An 18,535-nucleotide genomic window follows, 5' to 3' on the forward strand; every position below is an offset into this window, starting at 1 on the left:
GTGAAGAGCTATTCCTCCTGTTTAGAGCCTAGATACATCTTACTGGTTTTTCTCATTTTATATTTTATCATTTCCATGTGTGTGGAGCATGTAGTTGTATCAGATTGTAAACCAATTATATCATTTTTGTCCAGAGATCTGGAAATTCCTTTTTAAATGTTCTGTTTTTCATCTTTCTTAGGTTTTGAAAATCCACTTTATAAATATGGTGTATTTTTAGACTTAGAGGCAGATTTCCATAGTGTTTTCAGCAGTTGCTGAGGCAGGTCCAGCAGCTATCAATAGATGTTTTAACACAGTGTTTCCTACACTCTTGCCTAGTGTCTCAGTACAAACTTTCATGTACTATATTCTTAACATACATTTGCCATATGGCATACCATCTATACCATTATTTTTCTTTGCATGCTTATTTATTTAAATGGACTTAAAAATAAAATTAGTAGAAAAGGAAAAATGTCTAAGTGTAAATGCTATAGAGGACTACATACCTAAAAGGAAAGAGTGTAGCTAAAATTAAAAGCAATAGATTAGCAATGCCAGAGAAGGACAAGAGGGGTTTTGGGACAGATAATCCAGAGGCTTCAGGCAGATAATTGACAGGTGAGACCAAGGAAAGTGGGCATGAAGATGGTGAGAACAGCTAAGAGGCGATTCAATCTCAAGTCTCTGTTAGTCCCAAGGAGAAGGAGGAAACTCTAGTTTGGGAGGAAATAATGGGCCAAAGATAGGTATGGGATGGTATGGATGCTGGAGGTTAGGGGATTGAAGCTGAGATACAGGGCAAGGGCGAGGGATTTCAAGGCATGCAAGGTTACGGAGCACCAGGGGCTAGCAAAGATTGACTAGGGTGGAAAGAGGGCTGGAGCTCAGTGAATTGGGAGGCTGGGAAAAGCATGGGTTAAGGTGGTATTAAGATGGAAGGGTGTTTTGTAAAAGGGTGCTACAGAGAATGTTCAGGGTGTGGGATGGAGGCTCAAAGCAGGTGTCGGGCATGTTAAGAGAAAGAAGGTGGAATTGAGACAGAGAAGTGAGAATTCAGGTGCAGACGGGAACTGCAGGGAGGTATGAAGGGTATCAGCGGAAGGAGAGTCAAAGTAGGTGATGTGGGGCTCGGGCAGAGCCTGGGGGTGCGGGGGTAGGAGTGGGCACAGTAAGCATGGGAACAAATACTGCCACCCCAGTGAGCAAGGCTTCTCAAATTGTGCCCTGGGACTGCAAGCCTGGGTCGTGTACATGCTGGGCCTATCTGCATTCTGGAAGTGGCATGCCTCTGATCTGACTCAAATTAATCTTGGGCATCACCATTAGTATCTCCATCACATTTGCCAAGGCATTGTTTTAACCCATTGTTTGCTTCATAGGAGAAACATCATCTAACAGTCTCATGAGATTTTTTTTTTTTCCCCTGGTAAAGAAGGACCTCTGATATAAAGGCAGCCTTTTTAGACAGACTTACCTAGAGTGTCACACCGATGCTAGAGCGAAGTTTGGGAAAGACATGTTTTGTGAGCTTAGTGCTACAGTAATATTTTCCTATAAATAAATTTTAAATTTTACAAGGATTAAATCAAAATTAGAAAACATGTAGGAAAAACTGGTTGATCGCTGAGCCATTACCTCTTTAGATTGGATGGATTCCTCGGCCTTGTCAGTGAAGTCTGACTTGATGCTATTCACAGAGCACAGAGAAAGTGAGTTAGTCTTCCTTTCAGTAGAATATGTCATTGACTCCATCTGTTCATCAGTGTTTTTAATATCCTTACAGGAAGAATATACAGGTTATCATTGTAAGAATGCCTTAAAAATTCAAGGAAATCTTATTAAGCATCTCTTTAAAGCTGTTATCGCCTTTGCTATTGAAAGTGGCATATTCTAATGTAGTTCTTGCTGAACAGCTTTCAGGCTTGAGAGAACTGATAAGTCTATCTCATACTAAAATCTTAGTGACTAACAATAGCTCATTGTCCTTTCTTTTCCAAGGACCTGTATAATCACCTGCAGAAAACAATGCCTTAATCGAAACAATTATATCACTAACAAGGAGAGATCTTAGTAAGAGGAGCTTTTTGAGACAGAAGATACTGTTTCTGATGCTTTCTTCCTAGCCATTTCTGGGGCTTATAAATTTGTAGTATTTAATTGGGTACTTATATGTGAGATTGGGCCTGAGAGAGATCTCGGGAGACAATCATGCTTTCCAGGCCTGCCCCTGCTACCCATCCTGAACTGTGAACAAAACACAGAACTAACATGGCCTGCTCCTCAACAATAAGAAATTCCAAAGCAATCAAATTAACCTTAAAGGCCAGGCACAGTCGTCACCCCTGTAATCCCAGCACTCTGGGAAACGGAGACATGTGGATCACTTCAGGCCATGAGTTTCAGACCAGCCTGGCCAACATATAACACCCTGTCTCTACTAAAAATACAAAATATTAGTTGGGTGTGGTGGTGCGTGCCTGTGATCCCAGCTACTCAGGAGGCTGAGGCTGAGGCTTGAACTTGGGAGGCGGAGGCTGCAGTGAACCGAGATTGCACCACTACACTCCAGCCTGGGTGACAGCAAGACTGTCATCTCGAAATAAACATTTTTAACTTTAAAGAAACTGTTTATTGGTACATTATAGGATAGAACCAAGTTCAAAATCAAATTGCTCTAGGTCTAGATTTTCTTTTTCTTGCTACTCATGAGACCACTTTAGTGAAATAAAGGAGCTACAGATTCTCTGTTCATTTGAATGTGGTATGAGCAAATCTGTGACTTTCCCAGGAGGAGATGGGAGGAGGACAAGAGAAATGAGAATCCCAGCTAAGTTGCTGACAGCGTGGGGAAGAGATGGAAAATGTAGATCAATTTAGATGCACAAGGAGAATGTGCACATGGAAGACTTTCCAGGGACACCGTGATTCTTTGACAAGCTTAACAACTGTTAATCAGTCATTTAAAGAGATAATGAACTTTAACCAGCCCCAGACTATCCAAACATCTTTAATCAGGCATTTCTTTTTGCTATCATTTTCTTTTTTTTCCTGTAAATGTCTCTGCCATGAAAGAAATATTTTATATGGCTTTGAAATTTTTTATTTTTTGTTTTTATTATTTATTTCCTTATTTAAAGAGTAGGTCTTACTGTGTTGCCCAAACTAGTGCTAAACTCCTTAGCTCAAGCAGTCCTTCTGCCCCAGCCTTTCAAGTAGCTGAGATTACAGGAACTAGCCATCATGTCCTGCCTTGTTTGGCTTTTCTCCCCTGCCCCCAGGAGTTACTCACTTTGTGGCAAGTTTAAAATAAAACTTTGACCTCTCCTCATAATAAATTTTCTGAAAAGGTGCTTTAGTAAGTCAAAGAAAATTTCTTTTCCTGAGAAAGTCTCTGGACAAAATAATGATGACAATAAGCTTTGATATGTGTATATCTCTGTGTATATGTGTATCAAAAATACACATTTTGATATGTGTATGTGTTTATATTTCATTTTCACATAGAAATCCACTAAAGCAATATACATGTATATGATCATGGACAGTCTAGGTAAATAATTAAAATATTAATCTCCATAGTTTGAACTTTTCTAAAAAGTTTGATCAAATAATGTTAATGTCAATAACATAATAAAATTTATTACACTAACAATAATTCTAAGTACTTTATATGATTTAGCCTGTTTAATACTCACAATAATTTATTAATAGGTTATTACTATTTCCCTTTTCTTAGAGATTAGGAAATTGATGCACTGAGAATTTAAATAACTTGCTCAAGGACCTAAAACTATTAAGTGGTGGAGTCAACTTGCAGTGAACACAGAGTTCATCATCTTAAGCACTTTGCTGTACTGCTTCTCAGGATTATTTTAGCAGCATTAACTGTGATATTTGTGACAATCACAAATTATCAAAATTGATTAATTTTGATTCCACAGTCAATATTGGCAAATAAGTATGTGCAGATCTTCAAAAGTGAGTTACTTGTTTGTGCAGATATTATGTATGTTACATTTACTGTACAATGCTTAGAATATTATACTTAGTATTAATATTTAAAATAGTGTTGTTATATCTAATTGGACATCATTTTAGGTAATCAGAGAATACTAATCCATTTTAAATAAGGTATTTAAAATTTTTACACGTTCGTTCCACTAACACACCACTTTTTCTTTTTATATAATGTGAAAGCCTTTAACTTAAGACATAATAATGGAGTTTTAGTTTAATCACAATAAAAAATAAAGATGTACTACTCCAAAGAAAGATCTGATTATACTAGTATTAATAGTTTTAAAAAAATCTCAAAATAGGGTTAACTCAACCAGTTATTTCCTTTTATTGCAACCCATATTAGTTTCAAAATATTAAACTTCATAAATTATTAAGTGTATTGTGGAATAAAAATTCAGTTATATAACACCTCACTTTTATTTTTGAAGTACAAAATATGAACTAATATGAAATAAAATCAGCATCAGACAGTTTTTCAATAAAAACTACATTTTCAAACCTATTTTACTGTATTGCTTCTTAGGGTATGTTCAGAAATATTTCATTTTAGCACAGTTGGAGAAAGCTAGGGTTTGAAATTTGAAGTTATAAACTTGATGAAGAGATGGGGGCTCATAACTTTCTAAATTTGCTAATTTATAAAATAATAATATTGACATCAAAGATATTATTAGAAAGTTGAAGAAGACCAAAAAGGGTTGAAATCAGTTATCTATAGAAGAGCCCTTCAAAAAACGGCTGCCTTCCAGGTCAAGAGAAGAAAGCCAGGCTGGAACAAAGAAGAGAGCTATAGCTTAATTCCCACGACCTATATTAATGTGTCCTAATGAGAAAGTTATGTGAAATCCAGTAGGGTGGATCCATGACACGCACAAGTATGGATCCTAAAGAAGGGGAATTTGCTGTGTGCCTTCAGCATCATCATGCCCCCGCTTGATTGCCCAATATGAGCTTTCTGGTCCATCTGTGGTGATGCGGTAGCACACATAGTAAGGTTTTATGTGTGCATCCCTTCATTCAGCAAATGTTTATTGAGTGCCCACTGTGTGCCAGGTATTGTCTTAGGTGCTTCCTACACAAATTAAGTCTCAACTCTTTTGCCTGGCTTCTAAGAACTTCCATGATCTGACGTTCATTATTGAACTCTTTCCCATTATACCCTCAACACTCACAAGTACTTAAGGAAAGCTGACCTCCTTTTTGTTTCAGTCGCACACCAAGTTCCTTCTTGCTTCTATGCTGTTGTTCTGCCTGCCTGAATTTGTCCTTCATGTTCACCCCCAGCTCCCATCTTTTAACTTTAAAGACCTCTTCCATGAAACCTTTTATGGGTAATATAGCTCTGTCTCTCCCCATCAATCTTGTTTTTTCTTTTTACAACTAATAATATCTATATGCACGATTTTGCAATTTGCCTCTGTAGCTAAGTTTTAAGTCTTTAAATAAGGACTGTGTGTTATATTTCTTTGTGTTCTAGCCAAAGATCACAGTATCTACCACATACAAGTTTTTGTTTGTTTGTTCGTTTTTTTTGAGACAGAGTCTCACTCTGTTGGCAGGCTGGAGTGCAGTGGTGCAATCTCAGCTCACTGCAACCTCCAACTCTCTGTCAAGCAATTCTCTTGCCTCAGCCTCCCGAGTAGCTGGGACTGCAGGCACGTGCCACCACACCCAGCTAATTTTTGTATTTTTTGTAGAGACGAGGTTTCACCATGTTGGCCAGGATGGTCTCGATCTCCTGACCTCGTGATCTGCCCTCCTCAGCCTCCCAAATTGCTGGGATTACAGGTGTGGGCCACCCTGCCTGGCCACATACAAGTTTTGAAGCCTATTTGGGGGGTGCCTGGCAGATATTAGGTACCAGGTACCCATTACTTCTTCAACTTTCAGCATATTATTTAGCACAACACTGAGGATTTGAAACCCTTAATTTCTTTACTGAGGAACTATAAACTTTGGTTGCTTTTTGAAATTTAAGATTATAATTTGCAACTTTTGTTTTCTAGTGTGGTATGATCTCTGAAACGTTAAAAATAAACCCTGCTAACATAGCATTATGTCACATAAGCATTACCTGTGACATCACAAGTGAATAATATAAACCTCGTTTTGCCATTAGTTCAGCATGTGCTCCTTTTTCCGCCACCATTCCATCCTTTATGGTCACAATCAAATCTGCACTTCGAATAGTAGAAAGTCGGTGTGCTACCACGATTGTAGTCCGACCTTTACTTGCCTACAGAATAAAAAGCATAGAAAATAAATATGATATTAGTAGAAATAACATCCTTTGCACTATTTAAGAAATCTTTGTTGACTCGGCACAGTGGCTCATGCCTGTAATCTCAGCACTTTGGGAGGCTGAGGAGGGTGGATCACCTGAGGTCAGGAGTTAGAGATCAGCCCGGCCAACATGGTAAAACCCCGTCTCTACTAAAAATACAAAAATTATCCAGTCTTGGTGGTGGGCACCTGTAATCTCAGCTACTTGGAAGGCTGAGGCAGGAGAATCGCTTGAACCTGGGAGGCAGAGGTTGTAGTGAGCTGAGATCATGCCATTTCACTCCAGCCTGGGCAACCAGAGTGAAACTCCGTCGAAAGAAAGAAAGAAAAAGAAAGAAAGAAAGAAAGAAAGAGAGAGAGAGAGAAAGAGAAAGAAAGAGGAAGGAAGGAAGGAAGGAATGAAGGAATCTTTGTTGCAGTATCATTGTAAATATTAAAGTATCTTATCCTTGGATACAGAAATTTGGAAACTTGAATAGAATAAGAAGACCAATAGAAATTAGAATGAAAAGAAAGTCAGAAAGTTAATTGTTTTCATCTTTAAAATTGGGATATTACTTAACTATTTGGTTACAAATTCAAAGTAATATGTATTTTTAACTTTTTTACAAGTACCATTAATATATGGAAAAGTGCACATAAGGGTACATACAGATCAGTGCATTTCAAACGGAATACACCCCTATCGTAGTATCCAGGTCAAGAATCCCATCATTACCAGCACCTACAAGTCCATCTCATGCTCTTCTCAAGTCACTCTTAACACTCACCTATACCAAGGGTCATCACTATCCCAATTTCTAACAACAGAACTTGTTTTGATTTTCTGGTAATTTATATAAATGAGATTATGCATTGTATACTCTTCTGTGTCTGGATCTTTTCACTCAACATTATGTTTTTGAGATTCATCCATTTGGTTGTATAGAGTTGCAGATAATTTATTCTTATTGCCACACAGTATTCTATTGTGTGACTATACCACAACTTATTTATCCACTCTATTCCTGTTTGGCATTTAGATCGTTTTTAAGTTTTTTTTTTTTCCCCTACTATGTTGCTGTAAATGTTTATTTGATGAACATATGTACACAATTCTAGTGTTATACCTAGGAGAGGAATTGCTGAGTCATAAAGTGTGTATATGCTCTGCTTCATTAGATTCTGCCAAATAGGTTTTCCAAGTGGTTGCCCTATTTTATAAACCCCCCAGTAGTGCAACAGGGCCATGGTTGCTCTGTCTTCTAAGACTTGGTTCTTTCTGTCTGATGGGTGAGAACTATCATATTGTGACTTTTATCGGCATTTTCCCGATGACTACTAAAGTTGAACAACTTTTCAAATGACTAGTGACAATTTGGATATTCTCTCTTGTGAATTGTCCACATTTTTTCTCATTTTTCTATTAGAACTGTATTTTTATTTTTAATTTTCATGAGTTGTTTATATACTCCAGATGTGAGAACTTTGTTGAATACCATGTATTACAATGAAAGTTTCTCCTTATGTGATTGTCTTTTCACTCTGTCTCTTTCTATCTCTCTCTCTTTTTTTTTTTTGAGACAGAGTTTAGCTCTCATTGCCTAGGCGGGAGTGCAATGGCATGATCTCAGCTCACTGCAACTGCTGCCTCCCAGGTTCAAGCAATTTTCTCCTGCCTCAGCCTCCCAAGTAGCTGGGATTGCAGGCACTCGCCACCACACCCAGCTAATTCTTTGTATTTTTAGTAGAGACGGGATTTCACCATGTTAGCCAGGCTGGTCTTGAACTCCTGATCTCAGGTGATCCGTCCACATCAGCCTCCCAAAGTGCTGGGATTACAGGTGTGAGCCACTGTACCTGGCTTTCTTTTCACTCTCTTAATGGTGTCTTTTCATGAACAGAATTTCAAAATTTTAATGAAGTCCAATTTATCAATTTTTTTCTTTTACAATTTGTGCTTTTTGAGTACTTTTAAGAAATCTTTACTCCAAGGTCACACAGATGTTTTTCTATGTTTTACCTTACAATCTTTATAATTTGCCTTTCATATTTGGATGTGATGTAAAGCACCTGGAATTAGTTTTTGTGTGTGATGCCAAGTAGGAGTCAATGTACATTTTCCCCATACAGTTAACCAAGTATCCCAACAGCATATTTTGAAGACCATCATTTCCCTCTATACTTCAGAACTGCCTTTACCATAAATCAGGTGGCAATTGTTTTGTGTCTGTTTTTGTATTCTACTTGCTATTCTGCTGTTCAGCTTGTCTGTCACTGCACCAATGCTATCCTGTTTTAACTACTATAGACTTAAAACAGGTGTTGAAAACCATTAGTTTACCCCTTCCAGCTTATTCTTCCTCTGAAAGATTTTGTGGACTATTCTTTAGGTAATGTGTTTTTTGTTTGTTTGTTTGTTTTTCTGTAAATGCCTACCACAATAACTGACACTTCTGGCACTACAAATTTGCTAGGGAATCAACAATCGACAGCTAACATTGTTACTATTCATATTATTACTGTGTTACTGCTATTTGCTTTTCTGATTCATATCTACTATAGAGCAGGAAAATGGAACTCAGAAAGTTAAGAACCTTGTTCAGGGCCTCATTCAGTCACTGGAAGGACTGGTACTAAAACCTGGTGTGGTTTTCCCTCCTCTCTCCACAAGGTCTCTTCATTGCAATAGATAAACTTGATTAAGCAGGTGATAATTTCTTTCAAACTTTTTTCCAAATCTATAAGAGAAGGGAACCTCTCAAGACATTGGTTATTAAGATTAAATGATAATGTGGAAAAGATGTATGATATAATGCTACCTGTAAAAATGCAGGAAAAATACATATCCTATTATAACTATGTTTTAAAAAAATTACCCATAAAAAGACACCTATATAGAAATCTATCAATATCCTAATAGTGCCGTTCTTAGTTATTGGGCCTATGGATTGTATTTTTCTCATCTCAATTTCCCCAATTTTATTTAGTGTACATGTATTGCACTTTTGTTTACAAGTAAGAAAGTTTTAGAAGGGTGTGACTCTTGGTTTAATGCTCTGCTGCTGCCATTCTGGAGTTCTTAATAGTTTTTGAATAAGAGGCTCCACATTTTCATTTTGTGCTGGACCCCACAAACTGCGTAGCTGGCCTTGACCACTGACAGAGGTAAAAAGGGTTCAATGTGAGTCGACTTCAGCTGGTTTTTTTTCCCACGTGTAGATTTTAAGAGAGTCATTTAAAGAGCGGGACTAGGTAGAAAGAGGGAGAAAGGGTACTTTTTAAAAATTTAATTAATTAATTAATTTTTGAGATGAAGTCTCTCTCTGTCATGCAGGCTGCAGTGCAGTGGCGTGATCTCGGCTCACTGCAACCTCCACCTCCCAGGTTCAAGTGATTCTCCTGCCTCAGCCTCCCGATTAGCTGGGATTACAGGCGTGTACCACCACACCCAGCTAATTTTTGTATTTTTAGTAGAGACAGGGTCTTGCCATGCTGGCCAGGCTGTTCTTGAACTCCTGACCTCAGGTGATCCACCTGCCTCGGCCTGCCAAAGTGCTGGGATTACTGGCAAAAGGCAGTATTTTTTGATGGTTAAACATCTATCCAAGTCAGGAGAGATGTCAGGGCTTTGATAACTGATTTTTAGTCTGATACTAAAAATAAGATGATAATTATTATTCAGTTTCTAAATCTGTATCCTTAATCCCCATCTCTTGTCACAAAAAGTAGGTAGAAAGGATAGTTATGCTCCCCTATAGCAGCCCTACCTGTGTTTCAGAGCTCTTTTCTAAAAGAATATACTGAGATAATATGACTGGGATCAAATTTCCCTTTAAGTGATAACTTGCTTTTAAATTAAAGTTATATTCACTGCATGAATAGCTGAGCAAGCTTTATGAACAACAAACTAAGAAGACTAATGATATAGGAATGAAGTCCACACTGTCTTAATAAAAACTCGTAATACAGTTAATCTGACAAATATCATGATGGATGTAACTAATAATAATTAATATATTACATGGTAATTAACTACAAAATGGCAAGCAGTATATATAGATTATAGTGTATGACTTTTATAATGGCAAATCTGGTATTCAATAATTTCACCATTTGTGTTTTCTGGAGTTGCAAATCCTGGGTTTGGATCTTGTTTCTGCCAGTTTCTGGCTTGGAGGACTTAGATGTCTAAGTTTTTTACCCCTCTAAGTCTTATGTTTTTCATTTGATAATAGGGAAAATTTTACCACCTCTATTTTAGAGTTATTGAGCAGATTAATTTTTTTTGTGGTAAGAACACTTCACATGAGATCTATCTTCTTAAAATTTTAAGTGCACAATACAATATTGCCAACTATAGGCACAATGTGGTAGTGTTAATCTCTAGAACTCATTCATCTTACATAAATAAAATTTTATTCCCACTGAACAGCAACTCCCTGTATCTCTCTCTCCTCAGTCCCCAGCAGCCACCATCGTATTGTCTGCATCTACAAGTTTGACTGTTTTACATACCTCATTTAAGAGGAATCACACAGTATTAGTCCTTCTGTGACTGGCTTATTTCACTTAGCATAATGTCATTCAGATTCATCCATGTTGTTCCATATGGACTTCCTCCTTTTTTAAGGCTTATTAATATTTCCTTGTGTAGGTATCATATTTTTCTTTATTTGTTAATCTGTCAATAAATATTTAATTTGTTTCCATATCTTGGCTGTTATAAATAATGATGCAATGAGCATGGGAGTGCATATACTTCTTTGAGATACTGACTTTAATTCTTTTGAATATATATTAATACATCCAAATTATTGGAATTAATGTGTGTATATATATACACATATATATGTGTGTGTGTGTGTGTGTGTGTGTGTGTGTGTGTGTGTGTGTGTATGTGTAGTAGAATTGCTGGGTCAAATGGTAATTCTATCTTTAATTATTTCTGGAACCTCCATACTGTTTTCCATAGAGACTGCAACTTTTTACTTTCCCATCAGTAATACACAAGGGTTCAAATTTTTCCACATCTTCACCAACACTTATCTTTTTTTTTAACAATAGTCATCCTAATAGGTGTGAGGAGATATCTCATTGCGGTATTGACTTACATTTCCCCGATAACTAGTGATGTCAAGAATCTTTTCATATACTTATTGGCCATTTGTATGTGTTTTTTTGAGAAATGCCTTTTCAACTTCTTTGCCTATTTTTAAATCAGGTTATTTGTTCTTTATTTTTGTTTTTTTACTATTGAGTTATAGGAGTTCCTTATATATTTTAGATATTAATTTCTTACCAGATATATGATTTCCAATTTTTTTTTCCTTTTTGTAGTCTACCTTTTCGTTCTGTTGATTATTTCCTTTGTGATGCTTTTGTTTGATGTAGTCCTACTTATCTAATTTTGCTTTTGTTGTTTGTGTTTTTGGCCTCATATCCAAGAAATAATTGTCAAACTTAATGTCATGAAGCTTTCCCCCATGTTTACTTCTAAGTTTTACAGTTTCAGTTTAAGTTTTACAGTTTCTTATATTGATATATTTAACCTATTTTGAGTTGGTTTTTGTGTATGGTGTAGATAAAAGTCCAGTTTCAATTCTTTTGCATGTGGACATCCAAATTTCCCAACATCATTTGTTGAATAGGCCATCTTTCCCCATTGTGTACTCTTTGCACCCTTGTCAAAGGTCAGTCGATCATTTTGCATACATTTATTTCTGGGCTTTCTATTTTGTCCCATTAGCCTCTATGTTTATTTTTAGGCAAGTGCTATACTGTTTTAATTACTATAACTTTGTAATGTATTTTGAAATTAGGAAGTGTGATGCTTTCAGCTTTGTTTTTCTTCTTAAGATTGATTTGGATATTTGGTATCTTTTGTGGTTTCTTATTAATTTTAGGATGAATTCTTTATTTCTGTAAAACATGCCATTGGGATTTTGATTGTACTAAATCAAAATCTGTATACTAAATCTGTAGATTGCTTTGGGTAGTATTGACATTTAACAGTATCAAGTCTTTCAATCCAGGATCATGAGATGTATTTTATGGGTGTCTTCTCTAATTTTTTCATCAATGATTACAGTTTTCAGCATACAGGTATTTTACCTTCTTAAGTTTATTTCTAAGTATTTTATTCTTTTGATGCTGTTGCAAATGGGATGTTTTCTTAGTTTCAGATGATTTGTTGTTAACAGAAATGCAACTAATTTTTGTATGTTGATTTTGTACCCTGCAACCTTACTGAATTCATTTATTAGTGCTTTAGTGCTAACACTTTGTGTGTGTATGTGTGACTGCGTGTGTAATCTTTAGAGTTTTCAAATTTTAAGATCATATAATCTGCTTACTTTTTTTTTTTTTCTTATTTGACACTTCTTTTTTATTTTCCTTGCCTAATTGCCCAGGCTAAGAACTTCAGGACTTTGTTGAATGCAAGTGGTAAGAGGTACTCTAGGTACTTTTGTTTGTTTGTATACCATGAGGCTTACATAAAAACCTTATATTTATGACGGTCTACTTTAAGCTGATAGCAACTTCAATCATTACATATACAGGAACAAACATAAACATGACAGATTTCTCCTCAGAAAAAAGTGCAAGAAAGGAGACAGTGAGCAACATCTTTAAGATATTGAAAAAAAAAAATCCTACAACTTTCAGGCTAAAACTCTATATCAAGGAAATAAATTTTTCAAAAACTAAAGGTGAAACAAAGACATATGACAGCTGAAATTATTCATCAGTAGTGGAACTGTACCACATTAAAGGTTTCAGGTAAAAGGAATTGATGCCAGTGGACATATGGATACACATAAAAGAATGAAGAACACTGGAAATTGTAACTCCATGGGGCATGGAGAAAAATGTAACTTTTTCTTAGTACCTATTTGAATTTTTTAAAAAACTAATGATTGATTTTAAAATTTACAATGTGGGATGGAGTTTATAACATGTCAAAGTAAGATGTCTAATCGCAATAGCTTAAAAGCCGAAAAGGGAGAAATGGAAGTATGCTAATGCATGCTTTTATACTACACATGAAATGATATAATATCACTTGAAGGTAGATTGTCTTAAGTTAAGTGTGTAGACTATAATCTCTAAAGCCATCACTGAAATATCAAAGAGTTATATAAATAAGCTCACAAAAGAGATAAAACAAAATCATAAAAAGTACTCAATCCAAATGAAGACAGAAAATGAGTAAACCAGAAACCAAGAATCGGTGGAAAAAAGAAAACAAGTAGCAAAGTGGTTGATTTAATTTAATAATATTAATATCAATCATCAGATTAAATGTAAATGGTCTAAACACTCCAATTAAAAGTCAGAGATTTTCAGTTTGAATACAAAAGCAAGGCCCCACTACGTGTCATCTGTCAGAAACACATTTTAAATATAAAGAAACAAAGAGGTTAAGACTAAAAGGATAAAAAACGCATACCATGCTAACACAGAGTAAAAGAAAAATAACAGTGGCTGTGTTAATATTAGATAAAGCAGATTAAAGTGAAAAGGATATAACCAGAGTAAATAAGTTTATTTCCTAATGAAAAAGGGCTCAATTTATCAAGAGAACCTAACAATCCTAAATATTTATGTGCCTAATAACACAGCTCTAAAATACATGACACCAAAATATATACAATTACAAGAATACATCTAAAAGTTACAATAATAGTTGAAGAATTAAATACCCTTCTCTCAGTAACTGACAGAACAAGTAGACCATAAGGACAAGAGTTGAATAATACTATCAACCAACTCAACACAATTGACATTTATAGAACACTTCATCCAACAATAGCAAAATGCATATTCTTTTCAAGTGCACACAAAACATTTACTAAGAGAGACCATAATCTGTGCCATAAAACAAGTCCTAATAAACTTCCTTGTATTCAAGTCATACATGGATATTCCCTGACTGTAATGCAATTAAATTAGAAATCAATACAGAAAAAATCTCTGGAAAATACTCCAATATTGAAACCAAATAAAAATTTTCAAGTAAATGACTTCATATGTAACTTAAGAAACAAGAAAAAGAAGGGCAAGTTAAACTCAAAAAAAAAAAAAAAGAAAAGAAAAAACAGAAGAAAGGAAATAAAAAAGCAGAAACCAATTAAATACAAAAAAAGAAGAATAAACTCAAAGACAGACAAATACATCAATATGGCACAATGGAGTCAACAGTCTGGAGAAAGACACACATATATGAACAACTGATTTTTTTACAAAGGTGCAAAGAAAAATCAGTGTGGAAAAGATAATTTTTTCAACAAATGGTACAGGACCAACTGGAAGTCTATATGCAAAAAAAAAAACAAAACAAAACAAAAACAAAAGGAACCTTAAACTGTACCTTACATCACATACAATAATTAACTCAAAACATAAAAACTAAAACTATAATACCTTCAAAAGAAAACAGAGGAAAGTCTTTGTGACCTTAAATTCAGCAAATATTTCTTTCTTTCTTTTAAAATTTTATTTTACTTTAAGTTCCTGGATACATGTGCAGAACGTGCAGGTTTGTTACATAGATAAATGTGTGCCATGGTGGTTTGCTGCACCTATCAACCTGTCACCTGGGTACTAAGCCCCACACCCATTAGCTATTTGTCCTGATGCTCTCCCTCCCGTCATCCTGCTGACAGGCCCCGATGTGTGTTGTTCAAAGATTTCTTAAATATGACAACAAAACCTTGATTTGTAAAAGAAAAAAAAAAACCTAATAAATTAAACATCAAAATTAAAAACTCCTGGCCTTTGGAAGACACATTCAGGACAATAGAAAGCCAAGCCCTAGAATGGGGAGAAATATTTTCTAATCCTATATCTGATAAAATACTTGTACCCAGGAATATAAAGAATTATCAAAACCCAGTGATAAGAAAACAAACAACTCAATATAAAATGGGCTAAAGATTTGAACAGACACTTTAACAAAGAAAAAAATATGGATGGTTAATAAGCACATAAAAATGCTTAACATCATCAGTCATCAGGATAATGCAAATTAAAATGACAATGGGATACTACTACACATTTCTTCAGATGGCTGAAATTAAAATAAATGACTATATGAAGTGTGGACAAGTTGTGGAGTAGCTGGAATTTTAATATATTTCTTGTAGAAATGTAAAAGAAAAACAGTGTGACATGTAACTAAAAAGTAAAAAGTATACCTACCATAAAATTCAGCCATTTAAATCCCAGGTATTTACTCAAGAGAAATAAAAGCACATGTCTATACAAAGACTTGCATATGAATGTTTAGAACAGCTTTATCTGTAATATCCCAAAACTGAAAACAAACCCAATAATTCAAATGAGCATCCATACCAATTAGTTTAAATTGTGGCATAGTCACAAATAGAATAGCATTTATCAATAAAAACAAACAATTGATGCATTCTGCAAATGGATGAGTCTCAAAATAATTATGCTGAATGAAAGAAGCCAGACCTAACAGAATACATGTGGTATTGCTCCCTTTATATAAAGTTCTAGAAAATACAAACTAATCTCCAGTGACAGTAAGCAAATCAGTGGTTGCCAAGGGTCAGGAGAGGAGGGCTGGAGAGGGTCAGGATGAAATGGTTACAAAAGTCATGTGAAAAATGTGGCTGACTATCTTGATCGTGGTGTACATATATGCCAAAATTTTTCCAATCATATGTTTTAATATGTACAGTTTCTTATATATCAATGAAACCTCAAAAAACGGTTAAAAACAAAAGTCAAAGTCAAATAAAAGAAGCAAATATATTCAGCAGCCCAGTTGGTCATTCTAAAGTTCTGCAGGAATCCTGAATGAGACTGAGACATTTTAATGAATGCCCTGCAAAAATAATGACAAAGTGGATTGGGGACAACTGTGATATAGGGTTCTAGACAGAAAGCTTTATTTTTCTTAACTTCATCAAGATCTGATAATAGAAGCATAATAATATTTTTAATTGGAAATTACTTATAAGCATATGTAAGTTTCTATGGGTCATTTTTATGGTATAACCTACTCTGCAGTAGAAGAGAGTTCTACTAAGCACTAACATGCTTAGTGCTTTCTTTATTTTCTGATATTGTCATGCTTATGAATATTTTATTAAACTAATGAGTGACTGATATGTGGGGAATGGGTTTTTATTGCTTGCTTCTTGTTTTTCTTTTTTTTTCTTTTTTCTTTTTTTTTTTTTGAGATGGAGTTTTGCTCTTGTTGCCTGGGCTGGAGTGCAATGGCGCGATCTTGGCTCATGGCAACCTCCTCCTCCTGGGTTCAAGCGATTCTCCTGCCTCAGCCTTCCGAGTAGCTGGGATTATAGGCATGTGCCACCACACCCAGCTAATTTTGTATTTTTAGTAGAGACAGGGTTTCTCCACGTTGGTCAGGCTGGTCTCAAACTCCCGACCTCAGGTGATCCGCCCACCTCGGCCTCCCAAAGTGCTGAGATTACAAGTGAGAGCCACTGCACCCTGTCAGCTTACTTCTTGTTTTCCTCAGTCTCCTGTTTACTTTGGTGTGGTAATTCTAAGTCTAACTTATACAGCACACCCTTATGAATGGTATAACAAAATTGGTTAAAAATACGAGTGGTTTTTTTTCTTTTAAGTAAACAGTGAGTTCCCACTCACTGCCTTTCAGAAGGTTGCCTCAATTGGATTTGTATGCTCCATGACGTACTGCTGTTATCGTCAACCTTTTTTTTCTTTTTCTTTTCTTTTTTTTTTTACAATAGTTTTAGACTTACAGAAAAATTGCAAAGATAGTGCAGGAAGCTTCCATGTACTCTGCACACAATATCCCCCAGTTCCAACATCTTACATTTCTGTGATGCATTTGCCACAACTACTGAACCACTATTGACACATCATTATCTAAACTCCATATTTTATTCAGATTTCTCTAATTTTCAACTCATGCTCTTTTTCTGTTCTAGGATCCCCACCCCTGAATATCTCAATACATTTCGTCATCATGCCTCCTTAGGCTCCTCTTGGCTGTTACAGTGTCTCAGGTTGTCCTTGTTTTTGATGAACTTGATAGTTTTAAAGAATACTGGTTAGATGTTTTGTAGAATATCTCAATTTGGGTTCATCTGATTTGTCTTCCTTTTTAGAGGTAAGATATTCAGCCTATGCTGATACCACTCCTCTCTTTCACAGTTCAAGTTTGAATTCTATTGTGGGTCTTGGAGACCTGGGACTTGCCTACAGCCCTTTAAAAGAAAGTCCAAGGATGGTATTTTGGGGTGGTATGTATTAGAAAGCTGATAACCATGAAGGCAAAAACACTCAGGCACCTAGCCTAGTGGCCCATATTTATTTAATAAATCTCCTATTTATTCTGTTTCCTCAAAGTTACGGATATTATTTTCCAAAAGCAAACAGATCTCAAATCTTATTCATGAAGCCACATGATGTGACCCATTAGCTCCATTATTTCACAATACTATCCAACATTTCTCAAACAAATTAGTGTGTATGGAATTAAATTAGAAAATATAAAAGACAGCATTAACACATCACAATCTAAGGAGAATTTGAGGGGACAGAATATGAAGTCAAACAATTAAAAGGTTGCAGCTAGAAAAGGTCTGAGAATTCCATGTATCCTTCTGTTCACAGAATCAGAATCACAAGGTTTCCTGATACAGGTTTGTATTATTATAGACCTTCTTTTCTTCATGGGGGGTTCACTTCACAGGTATTTTAATATATATCTCTTCTCATACTTATTTACTTATCAAGCATTACATCTGTGTCATCTTTGCCAGGCTCCTGGCCTAAGCTATAAACATTTGATTAAGGTAGATATTATGTTATAATTTAATTTATTATAGCATGAATTTATATCTGAGTGCATCAAATAAAATCACAGAAATATATAATAACTTAAAAGGAACAAAACTGTGCCTCAAAGGTCCATAAAATGGGCCTACATGTACTGTACATACTCAAGGTACTATCAAGTATACTAGAAAAATACATCTCTACTAGATCATCGATGTGACCTAAAACTGATATACTCCCCTTAGTGAACAACAACAAAAAATTCAACAGTAATTGCTTCAGACTTAAAACATAGAAGAGATTTTGGTAGCCAAAGCCTGCTAAAAAACTGATCAGGAAAATTTGAGTTGATACTTTGTCTTGTAGCCAGAATTAGTGTAAAGACAGGTAGATAGTGCAATTCATTCCGCTGTGGTTCCAGATACCTCAAAGCAGATAGTGTGGTAGATTTTCAACACGTCTT

At 35.5% G+C, this 18,535-nt stretch overlaps 1 protein-coding gene across 1 annotated transcript in view; it reads right to left on the reverse strand.

Moving 5' to 3' along the window:
• ABCB5 (ATP binding cassette subfamily B member 5) overlaps positions 1–18,535 on the reverse strand; it is a 126,290-nt gene that overhangs the window by 64,511 nt on the left and 43,244 nt on the right. Inside the window, exons 14-15 of the mRNA XM_015133897.3 lie at positions 6,080–6,241; positions 1,621–1,761 (exon numbers count right to left, since the gene is read on the reverse strand). Coding sequence (XP_014989383.2) covers positions 1,621–1,761; positions 6,080–6,241 — 303 coding nt within the window. The remainder of the gene's footprint in view (positions 1–1,620; positions 1,762–6,079; positions 6,242–18,535) is intronic.

Source organism: Macaca mulatta, chromosome 3, assembly GCF_049350105.2.
Source record: "Macaca mulatta isolate MMU2019108-1 chromosome 3, T2T-MMU8v2.0, whole genome shotgun sequence".
In the NCBI taxonomy this organism is placed as follows: Eukaryota; Metazoa; Chordata; class Mammalia; order Primates; family Cercopithecidae; genus Macaca; species Macaca mulatta.